At 46.8% G+C, this 16,468-nt stretch overlaps 1 protein-coding gene across 1 annotated transcript in view; it reads right to left on the reverse strand.

Annotated features, from left to right (window-relative positions):
• Positions 1-15,429, reverse strand: part of GRHL1 (grainyhead-like 1 (Drosophila)) — a gene marked incomplete at its 3' end in the record, with an annotated part of 21,970 nt that extends 6,541 nt beyond the window's left edge. Inside the window, exons 1-7 of the mRNA XM_009703234.1 lie at positions 15,241-15,429; positions 12,060-12,130; positions 10,141-10,531; positions 9,274-9,350; positions 8,292-8,448; positions 7,692-7,803; positions 6,614-6,708 (exon numbers count right to left, since the gene is read on the reverse strand). Of these exons, the coding sequence (XP_009701536.1) occupies positions 6,614-6,708; positions 7,692-7,803; positions 8,292-8,448; positions 9,274-9,350; positions 10,141-10,531; positions 12,060-12,130; positions 15,241-15,306 (969 nt within the window). The remainder of the gene's footprint in view (positions 1-6,613; positions 6,709-7,691; positions 7,804-8,291; positions 8,449-9,273; positions 9,351-10,140; positions 10,532-12,059; positions 12,131-15,240) is intronic.
• Between the last annotated feature and the right edge of the window lie 1,039 nt (positions 15,430-16,468).

Below are 16,468 nucleotides of genomic sequence, written 5' to 3' on the forward strand. Positions count from 1 at the left end.
GAAACATGACCCAGCCCTGGATAAGAGAACATCCTCCTGGCAAGTTCACTCCATCAACAAAACAAAAATGAATGATAATGAAAGGAAAATACATATTCCTGCTCACAAAGAACAAAACTGATTGTTATTCCAACCTGTTCTGAGGCAAGGAAATACAGGAACGTCTCCACTCGCAACACGTGGGAAACCTGGGGATAGAGGTTCCCAGTCCTACTGACGCTTCCTCCCACCCCACGCTCCCAAAAGATAAAGGTGCAGGGCCAGGTGTCAGCTTTTGTTAGGCTGGTTGGAAAGAAAGTAAAAACAGCAGTTTGGCAAAAAGTAGCAATATGTTAAAAAACAAAACCAAAACAAACCACACCCCAAAAAAACAACCCACCCACCACCACCCCCCCAAAACAAACACACACACCAAATCCTCAAAACAACAACAGAACAACTTCAACCCCAAAACATCACAAAACTGAAAGAATTACACCTACAAAGGCACAAAAATGTCTGAAAAGGAAGTGTTGCCATCAGGTATAAAAGGAATGGAGAAAAGGAAGAGGGAAAAACAAACAAACATACACCTCCCAGTTTTCTCTATAGAAAAGCTAACATCAGGAAGATTTTCTTTCAGCGTTAGGAAATACACTGGGAGTTCCATAGGTGGTTGGAAGACCAGGTGGATGGCAGAGTTTGGGACACCAAGTTCTGAAAAAAAGCTGTGAGTTGAAAACCCGCTGCTAATTCGCAAAGCTTAAAATCAAGGGCAACACACGCTTGTTTTTAAGCAAACCCAGGGCAGAGCAGGGAGAGGTCCGCATGAAGAGGCAGGTAAGCAATACTTGTTATGACTTTCCTATGTCACTGTTCCAAAGGCTGTGCGTACTTGTGCCTCAAAGTACTTGTGGTCTGCAGCCTTGGCTTCAAACCAACCTCTTTCCTTTAAGTATGTTTGACTCATCACATTTCACAGTTTCATTTCCAACTAGCCAAACCTGTACCTCCTCAATGCTGCTGAAGGTGGCAACACCTTCTTTAATGAGGCATATGACTGCTGTTTCATTCCAATGGCATCCATATAAATGCATGCAATATTCATCAATCAAAAAAGTTGGTGTTCATTGTAGGAAGAATTTCAAGTGAGGATTATGCTAGAATAAACTCTCAAAATAAATCAGCAGTGTTTACCCCAGCCTTACTTCAAGTTGTAGCAAGAGATCCACCCTCTCCAAAAACTGAGCTCATCTGAACAAAAAATCCTGCCCAAGAACTTCAGTCAACACACATGAGGACCTGCCAGAAGACCACCCTCGTTGCCCAATCTGCAATTTCAAAAGGCCAACCCAAATTAGCCGCAAATTACCTTAATACAGGGACCATTCCACCTTTCTTGGGAAAAAAAAAACCAGCACTGTTTAACCGCACTGTCATGCAGGTCGTCACTTAAGAGATACCACAGCACCTTCCCTTTGGTGGAAACACAGCAAAAAGCTGTACCCTGATACTCTCCAGCTCAAAATGCTCATTACACCCTCACCATGGATCCCTTTTTAGTAGAAAGGGTCTTTTCACACAGAGCATCTGGCTTACAATGCCTTTTTTTTTTTTCCTCCCGGAGGGAAGGAGTGGGAGGACAATAGAGCCCTTAATGTGCAGTGACATCATTTTTGGCTACTGTCCCAGCATGCAGCCTAAAGCAGGCCAGACAGAAGACCTCCACGGGGGCCCTTCCCTAGGAGCTGCTGGGAGCAACACTACCTTTCAGAAGGGACCCACTGCCAAGGGTGGAAGGGTGCCCCAGTACAACGGCAGGGTCTTTGCCCTGTTAGGACTACAAACATGGGGCAAGGAGGCTCTGGCAATCACCGTGCAGACAACAACTTGCCCTGTTCAGACATGAGGTCCAAACCCTCCAGCTCCACAGGGAAGGAGCTCAAATGGGATTTCACCAAAGCGAGATCCAGCAAAGCCAGTTAACTCTGGGGAAACCAATCTGTCCAGATTGTTCAACTGCCACTGACCTGAGAGCAGGTCATGTCCCCGGGCCAGAGTTAAGGGACAGAGAATTTGCTTCACAGCCTAACGGGTAACACAACAGAGGTAACAGGACAACAGCCAGTATCATGGAGTAGCAGGAAACACCCGAAAGAAATGTGCATTTAACCATCCACGTAGTAGCAATCTTCATTAAAAGACCTCTAATGGGTACCAACCAAGAGAAGGAGAACTGGGCATGCTGTACAGATGTGGGAAGAGATCGTTCCCAGCCTCTAAAACTCACTACTGGAACCTACAAACACTTCTCCTGATTGACACACAGAGGTCAAAGACACAAAAAGGGCCGCAAGGATAGGATTCCTCTTCCCTGCCTTTAAAACCCCCTGATTTTAAAGATGGCCAAGCCTGCTCAGGCAATGAGGAAGGGCAGGCACTTCCAGAGAAAGCTCCATCCCACCTCTAGACACCACGTCCCTAATGCAGTCACCGAAGTGAAAGATGATGAGCTTGTGTTCAGACATCTAAAAGCTTTGGAGAAGAACCCCACCTTGACTGTCTGCCCAACACAGCAGACGTCCGGGACTGGGTGGAAAACTGTCTGAAGTCTCCACAAGCCTCAGGGTAACTCCAGCATTACCTATTGCATGTAAGTGAGTATCAGCTACACATCTTTGTCAGACTCATCAGATCACACTTCCACCCAACCAGGATGGCTCCTGACTGAGTAGCTGCACTGGCTTTCCTAAGTATCCCATAACTCACCAGTTCATCAACTAATTTCCCAGTTCACCATCTCCCTCTTTCTTTTCACAAAGCATCATTGTCTCCCCATTGAATTCTTCCCCTCCCCTGCTCTGTCAGGTGGTGGGGTCAGACCTCACCTCTAACACAGACACCTGGAAGCCCACCCAAATCACCACTTCCCCACTCCGTAGCATCTCCCGTCAATCTTTCTAAACCTGACCTCGCTCTCCTTCCAGTCTCAGGAGCACCCCTTCAGGGCAGTCTGTCTTTCCCTTTCATAGCACTGGCCTTCCTCCCCACCCTCGGCTTCCTTCACTGTCACAGAGCAAGGAGGCTTTGGATCCTGGGCCCTTTTCCAGCTTGACCACACTCTCGCAAAGGTCAGAGAATACTTAACTTCCAGCAGCTCCTGTGATGTCCCAAAGCAACAGAAGAGGGCAGAGAGGAGCTGCCAGAAAGCAGCACGTAGCATTTGCTCCGAAACCCATGGACACCGTCTGGTCCCAGAGCAGAAAGTGCCTGTCATGCATGAAATACTCCTGGTTTCTACACACATGGGCTCACAAAGAGCATGCCAACGCAGCCAGCTGTGTGACAGCTCCATCCGTGCAGAGCCAGACCTGCCTGCTGCATCCGGCATCCACAGCCCTGGCATTGCCCTCAGCTCTCCCAGCACAACGCAACTAGGAAATACTGACTGCTGAAGGCATCTCAAGCCTCCTTTTCATGCCCCAGCTCTGCAGCTGCAAAATTTACACATTCTCCTTGCTACGAAGGGAGCACATCACTCTCATCGCCTGAAAACAGTGTTTCTTCATTGGGAAGCTGTATTTTACAAAATCCCTGAAGTGCCCCAAGAGGACTGGCAAAGCATTCTCTCAAGCAGGTGACACCCTCCTGGATGGGCAAAGCAGCAGAGGTATGATATTTCTGTACAGCCCCACAACCAGGGCTAGTGGTTGGCAAGTACCTGGTCCCAGAGCTGCCAGGGGCAACTTCTTGTGATAATACGCTATTTCTACCTTAAATCCAACACACCCCCAGAGCCCTGGGTGCCTAAATGAGTAATTACATCAGAAGCTCCAGATGCAGAGCCTCATCACCTCCCATTTGACACCTCTGCACAGGATCAAATCATTCCCACAGAAAACTGGGAGCAAGAGGGAAACAGGAGAAGCAACAACCCCAGAAGAATCATCTGGCTCTGGTCCAATATTTCTACCTTAAATCCAACACACCCCCAGAGCCCTGGGTGCCTAAATGAGTAATTACATCAGAAGCTCCAGATGCAGAGCCTCATCACCTCCCATTTGACACCTCTGCACAGGATCAAATCATTCCCACAGAAAACTGGGAGCAAGAGGGAAACAGGAGAAGCAACAACCCCAGAAGAATCATCTGGCTCTGGTCCAATTAACTCCAGGGCTCAGGAAGCAAATTTCTAATAATCAAGGCTTGCTGGATGGTTAAACATACCATCCAGGCAACACTGCTGCTGTTATTAAATGTGAGACACTGTATTTATTACTGTGGAGAACTTTCTGTAGCATCAGAACCTCAGCTCTCTTCACATACTTCCAAGACTATTGTCGGGGGGTGGGGGGAGAAAAAAAAGTCGGGGGGAGGAAATGAGAGAGTGGGACAGGAGGGGAGAGAGAAAGCATGCAAGGTAAATGAACCATGCAATAAAAATTGTTGAAATTGGCTCAGGCATCTCCTGATAAGATCACACGAGTTGAGAAAGAACTGCAGCTCTACTGGTGAGAAATCCAACCATTGACAAAAAGCACCCACTTAGGGGGAGGAAAAAAAAAGTTAAACAGAGACTTAAACATACAGAGCACTTGCTAAAATTGCCAATTCTTTGAACACTAAAGTCCAGAGTATTTTTTGTCTTAATACAATTCTAATCCCAGGAGCCAAGACTTGCACTCTTGGTGTCAACAGTCCCCTCTTCAGGTTCATACAAACCAACGCTCAAAGTATATGGATCTCGCACACTAAGACCATGAATCTGGAAGCAAATTTGCCTCTGTAGCTACAAAACCTGTCTGGCTCACACCTCCCCCACACCACCTCATCCCACGAAGTTCAGCCCTGAGCTGAAATATCCCCATGAGGATCCTTAGACCTTTTCAAGCTGCTGTTGGCAATCTCACTATAGACTGAAACAAGTCATCCAGGGGTCTGTAGAGTAGCTGGGCAACAACCACCTGCCTCATAGGGCTGGGCTCTGTCACCTGGTGGGAAGGGATGGCTTTCCTTGGGCAGCCACAGGGTTCTTGGCACCAGCTCTAAGCCCTGCTCCTGGGTTAGTGGCCTGTCCCTATTCCTGTAGGGTGGCTCAGCCAGCAGAGAGGCAGCTGCAGAGCTGCCAAGTGTTTCCAACTTGGGGATCTGAAATCATCGCTCTGTCTGCATGATCCATCCTTGTGTGCAAATCCTAAGCCCTTGAGTACCTTGTGGACACTGACTACCTAGGTTCCTTGAATGTTACACTGGCTATGGGAGCAGGATAGCATTTTGGGAATACTTACTGCCTCCTTTTGACAGCCCTTCTGAAGCTTCACCTGTTTATTCGCACAGCAAAGTGCTTCATGCTTCAAAAATCATGCCAGCCTTTTAGCATCCTCCAGCAGGTAAAGCCCTCCCTGGCATCCCTTTCAACTCAACTGAAGCCAAATCCAGTGAACAGGGAAGGCTGGCACCCAACGCCAGCCTCAGGAGTGATGTCATACAATGTGCAAGGCAGCCTTTTCAGCAGCAGCACACACAGCTCCTCGCTGCTGCCTGCCAAGCATCCCGAACTTCTCCCACAGAGCTGAAACCCAACAACAGCCCCCATACCACCTCTCCCGTCTCTCTTCTCCACTGCTGTTGTGCAGCACAGAGCAAAGCTTGTGATGACACCACCCCTTGTACCTCCTGCAGAGCATAGTGGCGCACACAGCTCCAGAGAAGGACCTTCGCGTCCTCTGCCAAGAGCTCGTGTGTCCCCCAAGCTAGGCTCTCCCTACATGTGGCACTTTGCAGCCATCACTAGTTCTCCCCATGATGCTGGCAACTACCATATGACGTACTAGCAAGGGAACAGCCAGTCTCCAAAAACTGAAGGAAATTGTTTCCAATTTTTAACAAAAACCCAGGCAGTAATGAAACTCTGTAAAGAAAACTCCTGCACTTTGACTCCAGCAACAAACCAGTGGGAACTGCCTTTGGAACTGAGGCGACTCCACTTTCTGACCTGCTGTCCTTGTACCCAGAAGATGCACGGGCCTTTCTGAAGCCACTCCAGCTTTTGAAACAGCTGCAGTTAGCTACTAGCTAGGGAAGCTGTCCCTACTTACACACTTACTGTAGTGTCTGCAGTTCTGAAAAAAGATCAAACCAGAGCTCACCAGGAGGCTGCTCCAGCTTGAAATAGGTCACTGGGTGCTGGGGTCTGTGGTTTCAGCAACGCATGCTTTGGGAGCTCAACGGCAGCGGCTACTCCCTCTTCTGCTAAATGGAAGCCCATTGCCAAAGCCTTAACCCCCTAGAAGTTGCCCCCCGCCTCCTGTTGGGATCCTCCAGGAGACTCTGCTCACTGCCAAGCCCAGCTACGCTCCATCACACCTCCTGCGCCACTTCATCTGCTCTGGAAACGCTCAGCGCTTCCTTTTGTCAGTACTTGTCTGTCAGGTAGGCAGTTCTGCCAAGAACCTTAAAGCAGTTGCAAAGCTCTCTGCGGTTGCACATGCAAACCCTCTTAAGAAATAGCCAGAAGGTTTTGCCTAATGTAAGAGCGTAAACAAACTTGTTACATGCTAATCACCAGGGTAGGCCACACACCCTTCCCCTCTCCCAGCCCCTGAATCTGCTAAAACGACAAGTGGTCACATACCTTTGCTTCCTCATTGATGTCCCAAGTGAAGGATATGGCGTTGTATGCGATCTCCTCAATGTTACTGATGGTGTTGAAGCTCTCCTTGTAGTCAGCTGTTAGAGAGAAGGACACAGGAAGGAGAGGAAGAGGTGATACCATCTGGAGTCCTTAATCACACAAAGCAGCCAGAAACTGCAACTCCTCAGCAACCCCTTAGGGGCAAAAGAAGCTGAACTGAACTTAAGATTGGATCATTAAGAAGGCTGGAAAAGGTTCTCATACAAAAAAAACCCAAAAATCAACAAACAGGAGGAAGACGGAAAATGGGACTCGGAGCAGAGTCCAAACTAGAAACTCCAGTGACAAAGGCAGACAGCCCAAATATCGCATGGCCTGTGCCGTAACCTGCCATGTGCGGGAAACTCTACCCTGTACAGCAAGGGCATAAGCTCTCAATAAAACTCCTTCAATAACAAACAAAGATTTGCATGCGCGTCTGCTTTAAGAGCCAAGTGATTAATCCCTGCTTTTATTCACAGAAGGAAGGGACGAGGAGTACAACCCAGCCTTCAGCCAGAGAAGGCTGGAAGCCAGCCAGCCCCAGCCTTGTCTGGAGGCAAGTGGAAATTTGCAGTGTTTTCTTTTTTTACTTGTATCAAAGACCAGTTGTGAACGAAGCTGTGGGAAGGAGGATCATTAATGTCGAGGTATTTCTACAAGGATCTTGTCCTTTGAAGAAACACAACATTTAGGACAGCCACAGAGTCTATAAGCTGCAATTTAGCTACAAGCACCAGGATATGCCAAAGCAACTGCAGTTTGGACATGGGGTGTTAGACCTCCCAATGTGAAACCCTAAACTCAGTCTGTTCATCAACCAAAATCCTCCAAAAAATCAGCCTCTTTTAAGGAGTCTTAAAAACTACAGCATTAGCTCGAAGCAATCAAAAGCTCTATCTGGGCTTTCAGCAAAGCATTGGATAGCAGAGTGCATGATCCAAAGGCTCCTTAAAATAACAAAGCTTTAGCAAGAAAGCCAAACCTTGCCAAGGAATTAGGCCTGGAGTTTGACATCAGCAATGACAGTGTTCCTTACCTATGTCAATGCATCTTTGTTTGGCTGTGTGCTGTCTTGAGTGCCAGTACTTCCAGTGCCTGAGCTGATCTTCCCTCGTTTTGTCTTCAGCAAACACAACCATGATGACGCTCTAAAAGGCGAGAGGGAGGGGGTAGGATTAAAAAAATAAATAAATAAAATGCAAACACATGAAAGAGAAAAGGCCAGAGAGTACATTTGTTTTGGAAGTTCTCATTGCTATCAAGTTTTTTGCTTTAGGCTTTCCAACTTGATGCCCCACAGTATACCTGGCACACCGCTGCTAAGTAGGAAGGCAGACAGCAGCGCTTTCTGGGTCAAACAGAAATGAGCAGAACTGCTCTCCTAACTGGAGTTCAAGGATCTCATTCCAAGTGTTGCATCATCTTTACACAAGTGCTGACACCACTTCTTAACAGACTGAGCCAGGATGGGTTGGTCTGGAAGTAGGTGGACAGCAAAGGAACGAACACTGACGTAAGAGTGGGTAAGCCGGCCTTAGTGCTGATGCGCTGGTTTAGATTACTGCACTTTGGGAGAGTTTAAGGCTACCATTGCCCACACCCTCTTTCCCAAGAAACCACAAGAGCTGCCACTCACTCGGACTTTACTGATGGGGTGATGGATTCCTTCACTGCTGCTGACTTCTTTCAGCGTGATCGGGTAAAATTGACCTTTATTCAGGTAAGTCATCGTGCTGTCCCCAGGCTTCTGTCGGAGGGACTTGGAGGCTTCCAGAGTGTACTCAAAGTTATTCCTACGGACCGAAGAAGGCAGTGATTGCTAAGGCATTTTCCTGGAAAGCCGATTAAATGTTCCACATTTTATTTGGAGAAATTCCAAAGTCGTTAGTTGACTCACTAAACCATCAACAGGTAAGGAAGTTGGAAAACAGGATGAGCCCCTTTTTCAATCATTTCCTTCATGAATGAATATTTAAGAGAAGTTCTTGGCAAGCTAAATCCTAAGAGACATCAGCAGGCAAGAGTGGAAGCTCCCTTACAGGCTGAGAGCAGCAAGCTGCTCTCACAGAACAGAAAAGTATCTATTAGCAATTAAATTAAATTCACAAGCTAATAAGCCATTCAGTGGCCAGAGTCTTCTCCTTTTCCCCTCTTGGTCAACTGCGACTAACCAAACAACTAGTTTATTCCCTTCCCTTAGAGTTCAGATGAGTTTCATGCTTCGTATTTCTGCTGTAGATTTCCAGCAGGGAGAGAGCAAGGCAAGCAGGCCAGGGAGAGGGACACAGCTGGAAGCCAACTCCAAGACCACTGCAGAGCTGACAGACAGCATTGCATTTTCACACGTGACAGGGAGTTGGTACAAGGACAGCAACTAAAACTGGGTGGTATTTCCAACCCTGCATGTAGTTTTCCTTAAAGTCATTTTCCTTAAAGATACAGGTAGGATTTTCAACTGTGGAATTCAAATGAGTAGACACTGTTGTGGTTTTGAGATCCACAGCCTCCCCAGTGCCTGACAAAGACTCGGTGCACAAGGGCATAAGCTGTACTGCTCGCTCGTGGACAACTGTAAGAGAACAGGAGGACATAGGCGAACAGGGGCCTTAAAGCATTACCCAGAAATGCTGTCAAAAACATAATCTTCTGAATTCATGTTGGTCATCCGGAGATTCAGTTCAGTAGGAAAGAAAACCTGCATTAGACACAAAACAACACAACAATTAACACAGCAGCAACAAGAAAAGTCAAGATTAAACAGATACTTCTTACCACAGAACTTCTAGCAGGCAAACTGATCATCAGATAACAACTGATTTTCGGACTGTACAAACACGACACTTGAGCAGGGTTTTAATTCGAAACTTTTGGGTGTCAAGTAAGCACAACATCTCACAAGCCTTCTGAGTCAGCTTAGAGTGACATTTTAAAGCTTTCGCAAATCTCTAAGAAAGGGCATAACTACACAGTTCCTTGAGGTCTGGCTTAAAAATCAACACACAGCTAACGCTGTTGTTTTCAGTTGGTATCATGAAACAAAACCCATAGATTTTCACCCAGGTTTAACTCTCACTTAAGGCCTCTACCTAAACCACCTGCTTTCCACTGACACACACCACACCTAGAAACTGGCAGTAAGGAAGCTTACAGACATAGTCACTTCAGTACCTGCAAAGGCACCACAGAGTGCTAAACTCTTGCAAAACCTGGCCCAGTGCTATGGATCAAAATAACTATTTCCACACTCTGCAAGCCAAATGTTCTCTCACTAGTAAGATTAGTCATTTGCTTTTGATAACGATTTCATGTTGTGAGGGTTTTATTTACTAAGTTATACTTATGCACCTTTCTGAGAAAGTCTTCTGTTCCTAAATCACTGGACAGATTTCTGGCTCACATAACAAGAACAATTAAAGATGGAACTGGATCTCTCCATCCAGGTCAAGACACGCACACACCCACACAGCGACTGCCTCTCTTGGTACCTCTTGCACGCCCTCCTTGAAAGTCTCTGAGAAGGTGGAGTCTGGCGTTCGTCTCTGGGAGTTTTGAGGTTGGGTGTTGGAACTGAACTGGTCAGGATTGAGGTTCCTGTCGAAGACCACCACCCGCTCGGGGGGCTCGGGGTGGTAGACACTTGGTGGGATGCCCACTGCAAAGCCATGGGGTTGCGTCTCCGTTTTGATGGAATGGGTTGGCATCGTGGCAATTGAAACAGTGACCGTTGTGTCAGGGGTTGTAAGGTGGCCTCTCTTGTCCATGCCCATCTGTGGTGTGTGCGGAAGGACAATATTGAAAGGCACATTTTTCAGAACCTGGACTCTATTTTCTCCAGCAGAAATGAGTGACTGTTCCGTCACATTTGGGATGCTGTTCCTTTAAAGGGCAAAGAGGGAAAAAAAAAAAGCCTAAGTTATACAGCTCATTTTCTCATTAAACAAGAGCTAGAAATACTTCTCAGCCTTTTGGACAAGGACAACTGACACCAACACTCCTGCTTGTGCAAAACAGCTCTATCCTAACCCGAAAAACTGAGAAATTCATTCAAAAAGAAAACCTCACTCACTGCTAACAACCCCACTGTGGAGATGAATTACACTGGAGCAAAGGGTGAGGTTTCACAGCCCAGATCCTCACAGCCTGGAAAACAGCAGTCCAAAACTAAGTGCTTTGAGGCCCTTCCCACCACACATCGGCATACACAGGCTCCATGAAACTCCTCTTTGGCAGACGGAGAAGGATTGAGAGCAATATGGTTGCTCCTCTGCCCTAGGACTGCACATCACCTGGGAAGCACTAATAGGGAAATCACACCCCTCTTTCATGCACAAACCCCCAAGAAAATCCACACCAAGACTCCCGGGAGTGGTTTGCACAACTTCCCACTCTTCACCCCACCACACTCATTCCTGCCAGGACAACACAGATCTGTGGCTGAGCCGACCTCCTAGCTAGCAGCCACTAAGTCAGCCTGCCCTCCCTTTCTCCCTCCCCACATGGTCCTGCCCTCTCCTTTGCACCAATTCTGACACTCCTCCATCCCCTTGGTGAGCCAGTTTGGCTTGTTCCACTGGCAGGAAACTAGCCACCTTTTTTTTTCCTGCTAGGTTATGGGTCAGTGGAAGACCAGAGCTGGTACAAGGGGAGCAGTGGGAACTCATGGCTGGGAACCAAACTGCTCTTCCCAACAAGAAGTCATTCAATTGGCTCGACCAGAGTACAAAACCTCACCTCAAGTCCTTAAAGCATTCTAGTCTGTCCAAAGGAAGAGGACGGTAGGAGTGGAAGCTTGGCTTGAATGAACCTCACATTTGTAAAGTTTACTTAATCAGTATCATCTTCTGCTTGGGGAGGCACAAAAGAGGGAGGGCAGGAAGAGGAAGAAAGAAAGGAGTTCTAGAGGATACAAAAGAAGTCCACAAACAACGCAAAACCAAAACTAAATCACAAGCACTTTGAAGTCCTTCCACCCCTATCAGCCTGTGCATGAAGAAGCAATGCTGCTGGTACCTGAGAATAAAATCAGCAGTAAGCAACCGAGGCAACCATATGCAAAAATAAAAGGGTCACCAGTCACCTCCGCAGCCTTGGGAAGGGGTGCCTGTGCTACCAGGCTGTGCCTAGTGTTAAAGAGAGCAGCTTCTGTTACGCTGACTGTATGATACCAGTACATAGAAAGCAGATGGATGGCGATGAGAAGCAGTTTGGGCCTCAGCTCTCCACACTGTGGTCCAATCCACATCCTGTTCCTGGGGCAGCACGGGAATTTGGGGCACAGAGTAAAAGCAAACAATTTCTCTCTTCCAGCACAACACTGCAGTACAGCAAGTTACCTTCCTTCAGCAGCTTTGGTGGTCTAGGACGAAAGGGAGATAAGCAGACAAGCAATAATAAAACCCAATACCTTTTGCTATGGTCTTGGTCAGGATGTTCTACCTCTGGTTTAGCTGTCGAAGATCTTCTCTCCCTTGGAACCTGGGAAATGCAAGACATACTATAATTGCATTCTTCCAAATAATAAAAAAAATTATCTCCCCAAAACACAGCCATCTTGTCAAATCAAGAAAGCACTGCTCTCTGGTACCAGCCATTATTAGCATTACAGCTTGGTCGATGTTCACACGGCTTTGGGATGCCAGGCCTGCCCCAGGCGATGCCCCACAGATCCCCAGGTAGCCGACTCAGCCAGTTGTGCCAGCCCTGGGCTCCTGCTAGTGCCAGGCGATGGGAAAACCAGTGCAGAAAACCATCCATCCCTGGCTGGAGCACCAGGACCAGGGTGAGCAGGATCAAGAGGAGAGTCCCCAAGGTTTGCGCTGGCGGTGAAGGTTTTCTCCTCCGCAGGCTGGCGGAGTTCAGCTAGCTGGATGAGTTCAAGGCTTGCAAAAGGATGCTGCTCCACAGCCCCTTCCCCAAGAACACGTGCTCTCTAGGCCACTTCCTCAAAGACCACTTGAGGCTTTCCTTTCTCCTTGGAGACCAGGGAATTCAGGGAAGATCAGGTCCAATAAGCGTATTGGGATGCTACAGCTCATTTTTGTGCATGGCCACATACAACACACTGGCCCAAACTATATTACATCTTTTATAAACAAAAGGTAACCACCAGCGCTCTGGATTTAAGGCAGAACAATACTGCTCCTCATATTTTATGCCATGGACAGGATTTGCCCTGAAAACACCACATACCACAACGCCAATGACACGAGCTACCTCATCCACACACAGACACCTGCCATTTTCCTGGCTGCACTGCAAGGCCAAGGCACACAGAAGGTGGTGAACCCTTAGACCTGCAGTGGTTCGGTTCACTGGAGCACACAGCTGGCACCCCAGCAACCCAAACGGCTCTTGTCGCCACTGGCACAAGCCCGTGGTGCTCAGGTCTCCTCAACCGCACAGCAAGTCCACACAAGCTCCTCTGCAAACCCACGTAGTCCCCAGGACTTTTGTCACCCTCGACGCACCTCCCGAATGAGCAAAGCAAACACCTTCTGATGTAAGGAGGAGTAAACTTCCACCACCTTCCTTCGCTGAAACCTGCTCAGATACTGCCTGCGTTTGCCAGCCTGGGTGCAACGCAGGGAACCACAACTTTACTGCTAACTCAAAGGCTGATGGCACACCTGGGTGAACAGGATACTTGTCTAAACAGTCCCCGACTAAAACCTAAGTCCTGGCTCTTTCACATAACCTGGAATCTCCAATAACACCAGAATTGTTGGATTTCCACAGTAACCAGCAAAATTTGGAGAACCTCTAGCTGGAGACTGCTAGGAGGCCAACACTAACCAGTCACTGAAAAACAAGGGTCTTCCAAGCTGTGTTTGGCCAACACTCCCAAACTCTAGACGCTGATCAAAAATTTGTTTCCCATAAGGCTTTATGAACCACAGTTGAGCTATCAGGGTAGCCCATTAGTCAAAAGCAAGAAAACTCGAGTTGTTTGGCTTTGTTGGATTTTTTTTGGTTGGTTTTATTTTTCTAATACGAAGGTGATCTCATCAACTGTCTTTATTATTGCAGAGGGGGCGTATCAGAAATGCCTAGACGTTGTCCTTCTAGCATTACTTCATAACATCCTTCTAGCATTACTTCATAACAGCCTTCAATAAATCTTTCAACCTCTAGCCATTTTGCTTCACCCAAGTGTGCAGCATACCTGTTCTTCCACTGATTTTTCTGTACACCCACTGATACCCAAACATAAGAGGAAACCCCGAATTAGACATTAATGTACAGCAAATCCCTTCTGCTTTGCCAAGCGTGAAGGATCAACATCAACGTTCTCTTTGTAATCTACAGGTTTAGAAATCAAAATTGATTTTGTGGATTAAAATTGTTCCGGTCAAAATTGGTTTTGTGGGGGTTTTTTTTGGGGGGTAGTGTTGGTGGTTTGTTTAGGTCCCCCCTCCCCGCCCCCGAAAAGTATAGCAAGCACGGGCACAAAGCAGAAAGCCAGTTTTCCCACAAAACTAGCTGAATAACATCCACACCAGTGAGTTTGTGGCATTTTGTCATGCGTGTGTGTGGAGTGCTAATCTCCATATTAAGCATTACAGGAATATTTTGATACGTAAGACACGTTCAACTCTTGAAAGGGCAGGCAAGAATTTTGTATGCACAAGGTAATCTTTCCTTGTGCTTGAAGAACATACTGACGGTGGCAATTGCACTCACTACTGTTAAAAGACATTAGCCAAAGCGTCAGGCACGCCAGCCAAGTCAGCCTCCTGGCCTCCCTGCACGCTCAGCAAAGAAAAAAGTCATCTCCACCTGGGTGAGCCAGGCTACCGTAACGCAGGCGTCTAACACGAGCACAACATCTCCCTGCCTGGAAATGCATGCTGGAGTCCATTGACTTGGACGTGGACTGGAGATAGCTACCCTGGCTTAGACTTCTGGTACTTAGGAAAGAAAGCTCAGCAAAATGTAGTCCACACAAACCAAAAGGTTCTCTGACTGTGTCCAATTCACCTGTGAGCATCTAGGAGGGTGCATGTCTCTGAGAAGACTGTGAAAGCTGGGGAAGACAACCACAGCTGTCAAAGGATTAACAGATTATGGCAGCTGAAGGTTAGAGGGATGTAGACAGCAACTCCTTCAGATGAACACTTCCACCCCACACACCACCAAAAATCTGTAGTTATAGCTTAGTATCAGCTGAGACTAAGGTAGCACATCAAAGCCCCAGCAAAAGCCAACGGTCCCACCAGAAGCAAAAGGAGAGAGGTTTCTTTCTCCATGTGTATTTACAGTCAGACAGGGACATGCTCCCACAGTCTCATTCTTCATGGCCATTTCTATAATACATTGCCTCCCGCAGAACCTGGAGTCGACAGGCAAAGTGCTGCTGAAGCTTTTGACCCATCACATTAAGATCTAAGAGGATCTTATTTTACCGAGCTAAAAATAAACCAATTTTCAGAAAGAGAGACATGGAATTTTTTCCATTTGAAAACCACATAGTTTAAAGTCCTTGTGATATATTTACAGCATCTGTAAAATCCTCTAGCAAGTGACACCTTTTCCACAGGTGGAACAAGAGCTCCGCTGGCTGCCGGAGGGCACCCACGCCAATCTACCTTGTAGTAATCATACAGCAGTCCGAGGGCAGCTGCGCTGTCTTCGTCACCATTGATGCTCATCATAGCTTTGGTAGCTGCTGTAAGGGGATTTTCAAGAAAGGTTTTCCAGGCCTCATCTTCACTGGTGTAAGGACGTCTCTGAGAGTAGAGAGAGTCATTCTGAAGAACCAACACTGGTCTTTTACTTGAATCATAAGAAAAAAAAGAAGAAAGAAAAAAGCCACCTGTTAGAACACATGAAAAGCATTCCTAAAGTTCTTCAAAATTAGCTGCCCCAGTTTCACAGGGTTCATATTCTGATTCAGTGCACTGCAAGGATTAGTCAACACAAAAAGCCCAGAAACCTAATTCTGATCTCACTCACACTCAGTACAAATCAGGATTAATTTGACCAAACTCAGCTGGAATACACCAGCCCATATAAAAAGGTAAAGCCGTTTAAGAGTACAACTGACCTGCTCATGCTCTGAATCCAACCCAGAGTTACACGCACTCCCTGGCCTACCCCCTACAAAACCTCTAGCACGTCCTACACGATACTACCAAGCCGCAACTTACTCCAGTTCCCACGTGGAACTAGAAAATGTGAATTAACGGAACAACTCTTACCCTCAAGAGGTTTCAGAAGGTGTCTTTCCTCTCAGAGTGTTATCTGAAAACACCACCTAGAAGCTGCCGATTAGTTATAGACTACACAGGGAAACTGGTCAAAAGGACCTCAACTCAATTTGGCAGTGAACTTCTCTGACAAGGGAAGCCAAAAGACCTACTGCCATGTTACTGCTGAAATAAACCCTGACACTAGTTTGAAACACCCTCAGCGGAGGGCTGGGAAAAAAAAAAAAAATAGAAAAACTGGAGTTGAACCTTTTATGCTGTAGTATACGAAAAAAAAAAAGAAAGAAAAATATTTACTCTGAACGTGTTGAGATTGCTGGGAACAAGAAAGCTCCAAGACAACTTGGACCTTCTGCCCACAGGCGAAAGTGGGACATCTGTAGAAAATGTTGTCCTACCAGCTTAGGCAACTTAATACATTTTGGTTCTATTGTTAAAACATACACTTCAGCTTTCAAGTCAGTTCAAGCTAACATTGTTTAAATCTGACTTTTAAACCAGTTCAAACCGTTTTCTTTCCAGTGCAAGCATAATGTTAGTTCACTGCAGACTGGCGAGAAGGGAGGTTTTTTTATTTTCTGAAATAATCACAAACTCAGCATATTCT

This window comes from Cariama cristata, unplaced genomic scaffold (assembly GCF_000690535.1).
Source record: "Cariama cristata isolate BGI_N322 unplaced genomic scaffold, ASM69053v1 scaffold42296, whole genome shotgun sequence".
NCBI classification, from domain to species: Eukaryota; Metazoa; Chordata; class Aves; order Cariamiformes; family Cariamidae; genus Cariama; species Cariama cristata.